The following is a 15,102-nucleotide window of genomic DNA, read 5'->3' on the forward strand; positions in this document are numbered from 1 at the left end:
ACAAACCTCAATTTCCCACCTCTTTGCCTCAGCACAGGCTCTCCAGCCCTACCCCCATCTTTATCCTCCCAGGCCTAAAACCCACACCTTCTTCCACAGCCATCTAGTTTAATGTTCAGTTCAAATGCCAACTTCTACTCAAAGCATTTCCTGATTCTCCCAACTACTGTGCCTCTTTCCTAGCCTTTTACTTTATACACACACACATACACACACACACATACATATATGTATATATATATATATACATATATATGTGAAAAATATATATTGCCTCCTCAACTAGATTGTGAGCTCCTCACCAGCAGTATTTCTTTTTTTGTCTTTGTAATCCATGGATGAACTCCCAAAGATAACTCTTCTTCCCCCACACCTTCTGCTTTGCAGCAACTATCAACCCTTCTCTCTCCCATACTCCCTTTATTTGTCATCTTCTCTCATTAGAATGTATGCTCCTTGAGGGTAAGGGTTGTCTTGCCTCCTGATATTCATATCTCCAGTGCTTAGGACAGTGACTGGCACATAGCTCTTATTCTTGTTCTATTCCCTCCACTTCCCCTTCCCCTATCTCTTTTCCCTTGAGCCCCACTTCCCACTTTCTTTCCCTTTCCTAGTACCTAGCTCCACAGTACCTGGCACAGAAACAAATACTTATTGATCAAGTGAATAAGAACTTTTCTGGAGCTTTAGGTAGTCTTCTCAACTCCAACAATTAATCATCTCTTGGAAAAGTGGAAGACTTGGGAAGTCTCCATCAGATGATATGCCATTGCCTTCCAAACCAGAAAAGATCCTTTTAAAGTGAGTCCAGTAGAGCCATCTCAAACAACCCTTCAAAAAACTCAATTACCAACAAGGCACTTCTGGTAGACTTATCAACCCAGTTGTCATCAACCCACTATCACCATTTTGCCTTCCTCCTTCCTCCTCCTCTTCCCTCCCCCCTCTCTTTCTCTTCTTCCTCCTCCTCATTATCAACATGAATTCATTAAACACTCAGTAAGGATCAGGGGATAAAAATTAAAACAGGGTCCATTATCAAGGAGTTTGCATTCTCATGGAAGAGACAGCATGCAAACTATACACATAAAAGATATGACCAATAGATAAATGAGAAGTAATATCAGAGAGAAGGCATTTTCACTGAGGACAGGAAAATGACTCCTGGAGAAAGTAAAATTTAATCTAAGTCTTGAAGAAAGTCAGGGAGACCAGGAGATAGCAAGGAGAGAGAACTGTACATGAAATACAGCCAGTAAAATTTGCACTTTCAGGAAACAGTGTCAGGTTCAAGCAGAAGGCCAGTATTGCTGGATCATAAGAGCGTTCAGGAGGCATAAAAGACTAAAGAGGTAAAAGGGGGCTGAGCAGTGAAGTGCTTTAAAAATTGAACAAGGGATTTTAGATTTAATCCTAGAAGTAATAGGGACTGAGTAGAATTCACTAATGGAGTAAGGGAGGGGATTTGTATGACATAGTCAGTGCTCTGGTTTAGGAAGTGACAAACAGAATGGAGAGGCGAGAATCAAGATGCAGGGAGCCTAATCAGGAAGCTATTATAATAATCCAGGTGTGAATTGGCAAGAGCCTTGTACCAGGGAGGCACTTTATTGAGGAGCAAGAAGAGGATTATAAAAGGGATGTTATGAAGGTAGAGAAAATGAGACTCGGGTACGGAATGTATTATTTCAGGTGAGTGGATGGAAGCTGGGATGACAGCTACATTGTACCTCCTCTGGCATTCAGATCCTAGGGATGCAAGAATTCTAGGGAGGATTAGAAAAGTTCAAAAGAAAGTAGAATTTGGGAGTTAAGTTGATGAGTATGTTCAATTTTGGACACCGTGAGTTTGAGATGTCTATGGAACATCCAAGAGTTTGTAATATGGAACCAGAAGGCAAGAGATAGATTATGGCTAGAAAAACAGATCTGAGAATCTTCTGCATAGAGATGATCTTTGCATGCACAGGATCTGATAAATTCCTTAACTCACTCAGCTTCTTTTGCCCTCTGATTAGAGGGCCAGTACAGAAAGCACTAAACTCCTCCCAAAGACTTGCTTTATGGCAACTAGAATCTGAACTTTTCAGCTGTCTACTTTCTATTAGTAGCTATACTTGGTTTAAACTCCATGAAAAAAGATAATCTCCCACATCTTTTCCCACCCCCGTTACTCTCCCTCTTTACCCCACCCCTCTGCTGTTCTTCAGCATCCTATATAATATTCCTCCATTAAATTATAAATTCTGTAAAGGCAGGGACTGCCTTCATTTTTCTTAATTATATTCCCAATGCTTATCACAGTGCCCGGCACATAACAAACTTTTAATAAATATTTATGGAATTTGATGAGATCACTAAGTTTGTAATGTTGGTCCTCCCTCATTATCTAGGATATTCCCATTGTTAGAGTCTGTTAACAATGAATAAATAAGAAATAACTTATTGAGTACTTATTATGTACCAGGAATTATAATAAGAACTGGTAATATACGTATAAGCAAAATTGACCTGTTCTAGAGAGCTTACATTCTAAATGGAGGAATTACAACCCATAAATTAGAAGAGGGGTCAGGGTGGGATGAGAGGAATGGTACGGAAGTGATTAGGAAGTGATTGTGGAGGCCTAGGTACCAGGCAAGATAAGGTGAAAATTCTATCTATAAAAGGCCAGCCTTCAAGGAACAGAATCTAAGGTTCTTGTGGAAGGGTGATGATAGCCTGCTTTAAACCCATATGTTTCTAAATCTAACTTCCAATGGATAACTTTTGATTCTAACAAAGATAAATAAAACTTCAAAATGTATGGAATTATCATTGCTGTAATTCTTATTAATATTATCACCATATAGCTACACCTGTTATAATTCTAATTAATCCATCATTAAGAATTAAATACATACCTACTAATAATATGTGCCATAAGAGGTACTGAGAACATAAATAAAAGAAATGTAACAATTCTTTCTCTAAAGGAGCTTCTATTCCTACCTTCTCTCCCTCCCCTCACCCCAAAGCTACTAGCTGCTTCAGTTCAATAGATCTACCCAAAGGACAAACTCAAACCAGCTTTATTATTTATACGTGACTGTTCCTACCCTGATAACTCCCCAATCATACGAAACAGTGTAGCTCCATGTCATCTACCTTCTCAGTTCTTTGTTCTGAGTATATATACCAGGGTTCACTATAAATTTGTGCTATTTTACTTCAATTTGGCCCTTAATACTATTTAACAATTTCTTTGTTCATTTCTGATAGACTCATAGAACTTTAGTTTGGACCAGAAGATACCTTAGAGATTGCCTAGACCAAGATGTCCTAACCTGGTGCCTATGAATTTATTTTTAATAATTTTTTTTGATTCCTGAATTTCAATCTAACTAGTTTCCTTTTTAAGTCTATGTATTTTATTTCAGGCATTTAAAAACATTACTCTGAATAACTTACAAGTTTCATCAGACTGCCAAAGGAGTTCCAAAAAAAGAAAAAATTTTAAAACCTCTGGCCTAGTCTAGCATACTCATGTTAGAGGGATAGAAACTGAAGTTCAGAAAAGTAAGATGGCTTCTCCTAAGTCATGTGGCTAGTTAGTGGTGGTCAAGACATGAGTTCAGGTATTCTAATTCCACTACAATGTTTGCTCCCCATAGCAGCTGTTTCAAACTTTCTCCTGTCCTTACAATCTTAAGCCTACCCAACTCCTCCTTTTCTTTACAAAATGAGTTCTTTACTTCTTCTTCACTAAGAAATGTAAGGCCATCCTTCTGACCCTCTTTCTCGACAAGGTGAACCCTATCAGTCAGTGATCTAGTTGGGTTAATTCTACCACTGTCCTTCCTGGAACACCTATAAAATTGCTCTCACTTCACATTTCTCTAGGGGCCTTCTCTTCTCGTTACATGCTCTCTCCTTTGGAGATCTGATCATCTCTCATGCCTTGAATTACCATCACTATTATTTCCCAAATGGGAATGTCCAGGTGTTAGCACCATCATGGAGACAGAGCAGTGATCTTTGGAGACAGCAAGCAGCCACTGCTGCCAGTGGTAGTCACAGCCTTCCCCTCAGAGGTTTCCTTTAGCCATCAGGCAGAGGACCAGACATATGGATTGGTGTTTGGGACAGTAACTGCAAATACTGTTATTAGAAGAGGGGAGAGTAAGGGCAGTTAGATGACACAATGAATAAAGCACCAACTCAAGTCTGTCCTCAGACACTTAACACTTACTAGATGTGACCCTGGGCAAAGAGAGGAAGAAGAAGAGGAGGGAGAGGAGTAAGGAAGCAACCTAAGAACAATTTCTTCCAAAGCAGCACACATCTGGATTTCCTGGATGGTTTTCCCTACCTGTGTCTATGTTCCAGATATCTCTAAGAAAATTTTGCGCATTAGAAAGTGCTGTAAGATGCCTAAAGTTTTATTTGTGTATAACACAATTATCAAGCAATGTTGATTCTGTTACAAGCTACATGACAAATGCATCCTTGAGCATTTTAAGCCCTTTCACACTCTCTTGCTCCTTGCACTGACTTGAGAATAGGAATGACTATACCTCCCATATCTGAATTTCTGAAATAACTACTTCTGGATTTCCCACTAACCCTTCAAATGGTACATATACAAAATGAATTCATCATCCTTCTGCAAACAGCCTGTTTCTCTTGTTTCCCCATCAGTCCTGGTAACATTACTATCCCATACCTCATTTGAGATGATTTCTCAACATCTTTTAATATTCCTTTTCCTCTACCACTCATTTAACACCAATTATCAAATATTTCTTGACTCTCCAATCTCTGAGCAGCCTTCTCACCTATGTACCCTTATCTCTGTGGTTTTCTTTTATTGAAAGATCATTCCACTCCTGCAGTTCTATCTTCTCATGAGTTCTTCCACTCCTTGACTCCTCTCAATCAATCAATCAATAAATACCTACTATGTGCCAAGCTTGTCTTACATGTCCCCACACAAGAGAAGTACTTCTTTGTGGGAGAAATACTTTATTACCATCTATTAATATTATTTGAACTTAGCTTTATGTGGTAAGATATTGTTTGAATCCAGAATGTCTCACTGGCCTTAGAGACCCTCCATGGAAGTTGAAAACTGTTGCAAGAAATACTTAGCTTCCAAGGTCTAACCAAGATGCTTGTGATTCAGGCCTCCACAACAGCTTTTGGGTTCGCGCCAAATTTTCATTGAATGTTTATACTTACCAGACAATAAACATTCTATCTTTCCTATATGCTGACCCCCTAGATGCTTTTCCTTACACCTTGTTTGAACTCTACCCTATGTAAATCTTACAGACAGTATAGAGGAATCACACTTTTTTTCTGGCTCTCTGCTGAACCAACTTAATAAAATCTTTCTAATTAAAACTTTTTTAGGTTTGGGAGTTTGTTCTCAGTTGACAATTACTGTCAAAAGAGAAATTCCTAATGGACTCCTTGAGTAAATGTGAAGATTCTCTTGAGACCATGGAAGTTAATAAGTCTCTGTGATATGTAGATTGAGTGAGGGCAGACCAAGCAATATGGAATCAATTTGGGCACAGAAAGAACCTGGTGAATACCAAGACTGGAACCTGGGTGTTCTGAAAACTAAACTGACTGTCCTTATCCTCAAAATAACAGTTCTCTGTGAGTATCTTGAAGTTCAGGCTAAACAGTCAAGTAAAGTAAGGGGGCTGTGTTTAAGTTTGATGGGCAGTTCAAAACAGATTAGAAATTTGGTCAGTCCTTCAGCAGAGCTTTCTCTCTTTTTCTTTCTCTTCTTGTATTTCTCCCCTTAAACCTTCTATGATACTTAGTCTGAGATCAGGCATCTAAGCCACCCCAATATTCTGGTGAACATGCCATGATCTAGGGCTCAAAAGCAAAAATCACTAATGCATAAACTTTTTGACCTGTTGAGAAGCAACCATATTTATCAGATACCTGTGTAGTTAATTGAACAGCTCTGATGAACTGGTTGAATTGGTGACTGACACCTTACCCCTAGACTTTTCAGTTCTTATATGCAATGTCCTCCCCAAATGAAATGTATCCTTGAGAGGAGAGACTGTCTTTTTTTGGCCTGTATTTGTAATCCCCAAGGTTAGCACAGTAATTTGTAAGCTCTTCGTAAATGCTTGTTGATGTTTGTTGACTACTTCTAATTTCTCCATTCTCTTTCTACTCCTTTGCCAGCTACTCTGGCCCTTATTTCAACCTACTCCTATTCTTGTAACAGACTCCTAAATGGTCTCTAATTCTAATATTCTTCTTAATTATGTCACTTCCTTTTTTAAAGACTTTGAGAGGTTTGCTATTTATCAAATAAAAACAAACAGGATCATAAAATAAAATTTAATTGAAATCCCAGAATTATAGAAAAAATGTATCATTTTATGATTCAGCAGCTCTGAATGCATTATTTTCTCTAACATATATAACTAGATTCAAGCCCTGGAGAAATAGAGATTGAGCAATAACCTGGCAAAGAGAAGTTTTAGAGACAATCAATTATACAATAGGATGACAGATCACAGATCTAGAGATGGAAAAGTTCTCAAAGACCATATAGTCCAATCCCCTCATTTGTAAAATGAGACACAGGGGACAAAGACACAGAGCTATTAAGTATCAGAGTTATAATCTGAACCCAAGCCATCTGACTGCAGAATCAATGCTCTTTCCACTGGAGCATGTTGGAACCCACATAATTCAAGTCTCCATGATTCCTACCAGAATGGGTAGGAGTTCAGGATAGGAAGGGACTTGCCATCCTTATACCAGTATCCCAACTCTCAAATAACTACTGTTCTAAAAGTTTCTTCCAAAAACAATTGTGAGGAATTCAGAATGCATTTTCAAAGAGAAATATTAATTAAATATTAATATTAATTAATGGTTTATTAATATTAATAAAAATCCACTGATTTGGGAAAGGCTAAACAGACTGTGATACATGAATATAATACTACTGAGCTTTAAGGAACGGTGAATATGAAGACTACAGTAAGGCATGGAAAGACATAAAAAAAATGCAAAATGAAGTTAGCAGAACCAAGAAACAATAAAAATATAACTATGACAATATAAGGAAGTGGGGAGTGAGGGAGGGAGTGTGCAGGGGAGCAAACAGAAGAGAGGAAGAAAGGAGAAGGAGGAGGGAGGGAGGAAGGGAAGGAGAGAGAGATTGAGGGAGGGAGGGAGAGCGAGCGAGGGAGGGAGCAATAGAAAGAGCAAGGGAGTGAGGGAGGGAGAGAGGTAGAGATGGAGGAAGGGAAGGAAAGAGATGGAGGGAAGGAGGGAGAGAAAGACGGAGGGAGGGAGGGAGAAAGAGAAGAGAGAGAGAGAGAGACACGGAGGAAGGGAGAGAGGGGGGAGAGAGCAAGGCAGGGAGAGGGAGAAAGTAAGAGAGGGAGGGAGGGAGAAAGTGAGGGAGGGAGTGAGGGAGGGAGCGAGAGAGCATGGAAAGCAGGAGAGGGAGAGAGGAGGAGAGGGGGAGAGAGGGAGGAGGGAGAGGGAGAGAGCAAGGGAGGGAGTAAGACAGAGAGAGGAAACAGGATGAAGGCAAGGGAGGGAACCGAAAGATAGGAAGAAGGGAGGAGAGAGAGGAAACCAAAGGAGTGTGCCCGGACTGTGGGGATGCAGAGGACCAAGTGGGGGAGGAAGGGATGGACAAATGGATGAGTGGAAGGAGGGACAGGAAGAGAAGGAAGGAAGGGGAGGCAGAAGAGGGGAGGGAAGATGGAGAGGGAGGGAGGAGAGGGAAGCGAGGAGGGCAAGGAAGTGGAGAGGGGAGGGAGGAGCAAGGAGGTAGCAGGTGAACGATGGCATGGGAAAAGGAGAGGGAGGAGGGAAGGAAAGGGAGGGGAAGGGGAGGTGGGGGAGAGAGGAGAGAGGGGCGGCTGGAGGAGGCAAGGGGAAGGGAGCAGCTGGGAGGAACAAGGAAGAGGAGAGAGGAAGGAGGACAAGGAAGGGATGGGGAGAGAGAAGAAAAGGGGAGAGGGAAGAAGGGATGGAGGAGAGAACAGAGGGGAGGGGGAGAGATGGAGGGAGGGGAGAGGAGAGGAGAAGGGAGGGAAGGGAGGGGAGAGGAGGAAGGGAGAGAGGGAATTTTAGCTCCAGAGGCGAGCGGAGCACGGGTGACCAATGTGTGTGGGAGAAAGAGGAAGGAGGATAGAAAGAGAGAGAGAGGAAGAGACGAGGAAGGATAAGGAAGAGCCAAAGGAGGGAGAGAGAGGAGCAAGGCAGAGAGCAAGGGAGAGAGAGAGCAAGGAAAAGAGCAAGGGAGCAAGCGAGGGAGAAAGTGAGAGAGGGAGGGAGGAGCAGGAAGTAGAAACATGGGGGAGCGAGTGGGAGCGCGCAGGAGAGTGAGAGGAAGGGAGGGAATGGAGTAAGGGAGAGAGCGAGGGAGGGAGCAAGGAGGTAGTGAGGGATGGAACGAGGGAGAGAGCAAGGGATAGAGTGAGGGAGGGAGCAAAGAAGGTAGCACGCAGGGGAGTGAGCGGAAGCACGTGGGGGAGCAAACAGTACATGCGGGGGAGAGAGGAAGGGAGGGATGGAGTGAGGGAGGGCAAGGGATAGAGCGAGGGGGAGCGAGGGGGAGGTAGGCAGAGCGAGGGAGGGAGGGAGGGTAGGAGGGAGGCAGGGAGGGAGCAAAGGAAAGAGGGAGAGAGGGAGGGAGGGAGGGGGGAAAAGTAAGAAGCTATGGGTTTAAAACACTAAATGTACTGCTAGACACTGGTGAATGTTTTTGCTGAACTATTTTTTTCTTCTTTCTGATTTTTGTAACAAGGGACTGCTTCTCTGGATGTATGAAAGAAAAGCATTTAAAAATAAAATTAAATCAAAATTAAGTTTAAAAAAACAAAAATTATATAATTTGTGGCTAAGTTTCTAGGATTACCTTAAAATTTTATTGAATATATAATTCTATTGGAATACTGAAAATCTACAATTAAAAATAGTAGGAAGCAATGCCATTTTAATGAAATTCATCTAAACTAGAATATTTACTCAAAACAATATTTTTTAATATTTAAAGGAAAAAAATTTTAAAAGATGTAGAAAAAAAAAGATAAGCATAATAGAATGAATATACTCTGAAGGAAACTGAGTTCCTTTTAGGCTTAAGACAATGCCTTATTGGTTCTATATTTCTAATTTCATACTAAATCTTAGGTACAGTGATATACCTAACACTGCTTTTACACTTATTGGCCACAATTAAGATTTTCTTTCTGACTCCCAAATAGAATAAAGAGCACTTCCCAAGATAACATGGCAAAAGTCTGAAAATGGAGGAAGGATAAATACGATTTAAAAGGATAAAGGAGATTTAAAAGGACGTGTTAATGTGCTCAGTAGAAAGACTATCCAGCTATGAGCAATGAAAGAAGAGTACAGTAGAATCCTTGAAGAGGGGAAAAAAGGGGAGGAGGATGGGGAAGAGTGCCAAAGAAAAATTGAGAAAGATAGTTTTCTTGCCACCAGGTGGCACCATTGGCCCAAGACAACTTTTGTTTGCTACATGAAGCACTTTGAAGGTATTTGGACTTTTGTGTGAAAAGTAAGTTAAGTATCCTTAATTCAGAGAGTGCCTGAAAATATTTTATGAAACATAATTGTAAACAATGCAACAGCACACAAAATTAAATGGAAAACAAGATCCTACCAAATATTTTGGTTTTATTTCACTCTAAGTGCCTTTTTAAAAAAGTGAATTTAATATTTTCCCTCAGTTACATTCAAAACAATCTTTTAAACACTTGTTTTTAAATTTTTTGAGTTCTAGATTCTCTCCCTTATCCCCATGCACAATTAAGAAACTACATATGAAGTTATGCTAAACATTTCCATAAAAGTCAAGTTGTGAAAGAAAACACTGATCTCTTACCCTAATGAAAACATAAAAAAAAAAAAAAACCTCAAGAAAGGTTGTTTTAATGAGAGAGAGAAAGAGACAGAGACAAACAGAAAGAGAGAGAGAGAGAATGCTTCAATCTGTACTGAAACACAATCAGTTCCTTCTCTAGGTATGGATAGGATTTTCCATCATAAATCCTTTAGAGTAGGTATGGATGATTGTACTACTGATAACAGCAATCATTCCAGAACATTGCTGTTACTTTTTATACAGTATATTTGACTTTGCTTGATTTTATGGAGGACTTCAGAACTCTAAGAGCCTTTGACATACTCTAATTAAAATGAACTTTATCACCATTCTTAAATTTCATTTTGTCTTTGTCTATTTTTCTTACTTGATTTAGGCTAAACAGGATTCTCTTCTACCTCTTCCATTTGTTCATCTCCATCTGCTGAATATTTCCCATACTTTAAGGCCTAGTTCAGGTACTATCCTAAGACCACCCCTAACCCCAGTTAAAAGTGATTTTACTTCAATTTCAAATCTCTCAAATCATAGATTTACCCTACTTTTCACTTTAATCTATTATAAAAAGATTTTTTTTTCAATATTTGTGCCCATGTCTTAACTCTCCCATTAGACTCTACATTCCTTGAGGATAGCCATTATCTTATTTCATCTTTATAACTCTTCCTTGGGTTAGAAACATTTTCCACATGGTGAGTATTTACATATTTGTTTGAGTTCAAATATTACAATGAATTGTGACTATATGGAAAACAAATCTGAGTAATTTAGGGCAGACTCTTACTTAACCCTAATCCCCAAGTACTCTAAATTACTAGAAAGGGTTAAGTCAATAACTCACCTTCCCTAGATGAGCTACCAACCTCCACTTCCTTTTTTGCTGTATCACCTGACCTGAGTTTTCTACCTAAACATTCTATGTATCAAGGAATATGCAGCAATCAGGATTGCTAAATCTTCTCTTCCCAAAGTGGCAGATTATATCCATAAATGGTAAATTCTCTCTTATTTCCATTCTATTAAAGAAACACACTTTAAAAAAATATATCAAACTAAAGTTTCCAGATTTAGCATAAGAATGGTGGCTATTTTATTCATTACTACCCATTTTCATTTCACTTTCAGCAAATACCTGAGTCTCCCCTTTCAACATTTCTTTTCCAGACTCTTTCTTATTCTGAAACTTTCTTCTTCTGGACTTTAAGGCCTATGAGGGCAGGAACCTGTGTCTCATCAAAATGTTATATCACCCTCAGAGCCCAGAATAATACATGCTTGATGAATTTCTTCCCAATTTCACATACTACTTTATTAAATAAAAATTTGTGCTAAGAGACATCACAGACACCAAAGAATACAGATGGTAATTTCATATGGCATATGTTAGAGATGAAAGAATGCACTTTTGCTCATAAAAAAGGTTAAGCATATATAGAACAATAATACAGTATCTCTGTGAACTCTTACATAATATTATTTTTCAAAAACTACATGGCAAATCCAGCGACAACTGAATGTTACTATGATAAACTTGGTAACATTTGTGCTTATAGCAATAGCACGGTCTGTCTGCAAATACCTTGTGTAGCAGATGGAGGTAGCCTGGGGATATTATCCAGCTTTTCCCAGAGATAGGTTGGCCGGGGAATGCCTTCTTCTGAACTACAGATCAGTATGACATCACTACCTATATCCTGGGATCCTTGAATTCGACAGAGTGGAACAGAAGGGGGAACTGCAAAAGGAGAAAAAAATGATATATTAAATATCCTCTAAGTCACAGTGAAGTAATAACCTGTGAAATATCTCCTAATTACATATGTGCACTGGAGCTCATACCACAGAAATGATCACCTCCAAGGTGAAACTGCCCTATAACTGGGTTATAAAATCATAGAGGGGGAGCAGGAAGAAACCTCAGTCTCACTTAGTTTAGCCCCTCATCTTATAGATCCACATGAACTGAGGTCCAAGGTTAAATTAGGCAACAGTAGATAGAGAACTACTACTAATTCTTAGTAATTCTAAGAATAGAATTTATTCTTAGAATAAGTTATTTATTCTTATTTTGCATTCTACTCATTGAGTCAGGGAGACTGGAATTCAAATACAGCCTCAAACATTTACTAGCTGTGTGACCCTGTTCAAGTCAATTAACTATTGTTTGTCTCCGTTTCTTCAACTGTAAAATGAGGATAATAGCAACCTCTACTTCTCAGGGTTGTTGTGAGAATCAAATGAGATAATATTGATAAAGCACTTAGTGCACGGCCTGGCACATAGTAAGTACAACAGAAATGTTAGCTACGGCTATCATCATTATCATACTTGCTCCAGGTCATTTAGTAGCAAACATCACAGATGATTTATGAATCTCATTCCTCTGACTTTTGAATGAATTAGGGCTTTTTCAAAAATACTAAGATACTTCCTTACGGTAGTTTTTAAATTAAATCTTCCTACCTCGTAAGGTGAATTTGCCTTATAATTAATTCTTCTTAGATTAGTTAACAGTGCAATAGTCAGAACCAAGTGTATTTATTTGCTACCAACAACATTCTAGGTATTTTATGAACATCAAGAAAAAAGTTGGAGTTAATTAGGCTTTCAATCTAGATTAATTAACAAAGTACAGATGATACAAAGAAAAACAAAAGAAAACATTTAGAGAAGATAAGAGATGACAGAACTGGAAAAGGATTATTAGATACAGTTCCCAAGTCAGAGAGAGCAGGACAATACTGTTCCAAGTACAATTAATGATCACACAGCTCTACTAGCTTTTCAACAACTCTCATTGCCTCTGCTTTCAAACACCAAGTGTTCCTCTAACTTTTATCTCCCAATTTTGTGTTCCCAGTCTTATAGAACACAAGCAAGTGGGTAGATAACTGGGCACAAATCAATACCAGTTAAGGAAAAACAACTCCAGGCACAGATGTACTGCCTATGCCTAATAGAGAGAGGATGACATGTAACTACCTAAGAGCTGCCATATCTTCTATGAGTTTACATCACATTATTTACTTTCATGTTTCTTAAAGATGAAGAAAGAGGGGACAATGGGAAATTGGGCTAAGGAGGAAAAGGGTATAGATAAGTTCTAATTGAACTATGGAATCAGTGACATTTAAAGAAGAGTGATAAGTCTTTTTTAAAATTGCATAATTGTACATTTCATAAGTATCTTGTCAATTTGTGGAGGGGGAGAAACTGTCATAATTCTACTTGAAGAATGAGGAAAAAGCAGTTCAGGGCAGAAGAAGGCACTGGATTTTGGTGTCACAGAACCTGGGTTTGAAACCTGGCTTAGATATTTACTATCTGTGTGGTTTGAGGAATATCACTTACTCTCCTGAAAGGCTAACTTCCTAATTTGTAAAATAAGAGATGATCTCTCAGGTACCTTCTAACTCAAAATCCTCTGATCCTATACTATATTCCCTCTCCAAAGAGGGAAGACAAGACATAGGTTGAATACAGGGGAAAGGATAAAGCAATGAAATAATACTTCCTGACTTAAAGAAACTATAAGTATCCAGATCCTGATTTAGTGAAGTCAGTCAAGACCACAAGAGAAATGGGAGTTAGGAGGCATATAGATTGAAGGGAGGAAAATGAGAATAGTCAGCAAATATCCAGCTTAATTAAGTTAAGAGAACAGAAAATTTACTAGAAGGTCTCTACTGTCATATTGCTATACCTCATTTAGGAGTGCTTCAGAGTTTATAGGGCATTTTGACCCATTTTATCTTAATCAACCTCATTTGATACTCACTACCACCCTTGTAAAGGGGAAAGATAACACCAAATTCAGTCCCTACAATTAGAAAGTATCCTATAGGAACCCCACCAATCTCCCCAAGCCTTCAGTTGCTCTCCTGCCTCATTCCTACTATCAGCATGCCACATAGTTCTCTCTCTGATAATCATCAACTTGGAGTAATATTTTATGTTGGTTGAAGGGAAATCAAAAGATTAAAGTATAATTTCAGGGAATTTATCAGACCTGTGACTAAAATCTATTCTAGCCAGTGGCAAGTGATGGTTGTACTCCCAAAAGAGACTTCTCCTTTGGAAGTGATATTTAATCCAAGGTCCCTCCCTATGCTTCTCCTTATCCCCTTACCAGGATCTTATTTTCTGACTTAATTTTCTTCATCAGAAAGGTCAACTCTAATTTAGGAAGAACACAACTAAATGATAAGTTTCAAAGAGGCACTTGGGAAATACTATGGCACAAAATACAGGAAACACATGGGGAAAATGTCCTAGAGATGATAATAAAAAAAAGAAGATACAGAAACTATGTATTGGGTAATCAAGATAATCAACAGAAAGAACAATAACTAACTTATAGGTAAAGACAAAAAATCTTTGATTCCTTTTTAAAACCCACCTAAAACAGTAAGCCCAGTGACCCCAATGTTTCTGCCACCCCTGTCCGGAAGGTTATTGACTAAGCACTGGTATGTGCCTGTGTCCATCAGCTGGGTATTATTGATGAAGATTGAGACGTTAGTGGCTGGCATGGTGCCTGTAAATCCTACCCTACCATGGAACCGTGGGGCACCATCAAACATCTGTCCACCCTGATACAGAATGACCTGCAATAAAAAAAAAAGACAGAAAAAAATTAAATCTGCAACTGAATCTTCTCCTGGACTATGACAGAAGTCATAGGGTGACTATAGGTATTAGTACATATTAGGAAACTTACTTCCTTAAAGTCAGTTCACAAAACAAAAATAACAAATTCTGTTATTTGGTTCCTTAAGGGCAGTGGTTCTCATAAACTTTTTGGTCTCATGATCCCTTTACACTCTTGAAAATTATTGTTTGAACATGGTGTATATAGAAATTTATTTTGCTTGACTATAAGGGTTTTGTTATTCTTTTTCAACTAGGGGGAGTATAGGAAGGAAAGGAAAGAGGATAAATAATTACTAACTAAAAAGTAAAATTAAATCTTCAAAAAATATTGGGAATCCAAAAAACTTTTATGTGGAATATACTTTTATCAATAGTTACTGTAAGGAATTAAAACTAAATTTATAAAAATACTTATTAATTCATCTAAGAATCAAATAGTAAACCCATTACAAGTTAACATAAATAATCTATTTTTATTTTTTTTTAAAACCCTTCATTTTCTAAAATGAAACAAAATCACAACTAAGAAGAATGATTGTTTCACATAGTTTTAGAAA

General features: G+C 38.5%; 1 protein-coding gene across 2 annotated transcripts in view; it reads right to left on the bottom strand.

Annotated features, from left to right (window-relative positions):
- Nucleotides 1–15,102, bottom strand: part of IGSF11 (immunoglobulin superfamily member 11) — a 208,403-nt gene that overhangs the window by 20,971 nt on the left and 172,330 nt on the right. For both annotated transcript variants that reach the window (XM_023499039.2, XM_023499040.2), the window contains exons 3-4: nucleotides 14,292–14,499; nucleotides 11,472–11,627 (exon numbers count right to left, since the gene is read on the bottom strand). In XM_023499039.2, the coding sequence (XP_023354807.2) occupies nucleotides 11,472–11,627; nucleotides 14,292–14,499 (364 nt within the window). The remainder of the gene's footprint in view (nucleotides 1–11,471; nucleotides 11,628–14,291; nucleotides 14,500–15,102) is intronic.

The sequence above is a fragment of the Sarcophilus harrisii genome, chromosome 3, assembly GCF_902635505.1.
Source record: "Sarcophilus harrisii chromosome 3, mSarHar1.11, whole genome shotgun sequence".
NCBI lineage: Eukaryota > Metazoa > Chordata > Mammalia > Dasyuromorphia > Dasyuridae > Sarcophilus > Sarcophilus harrisii.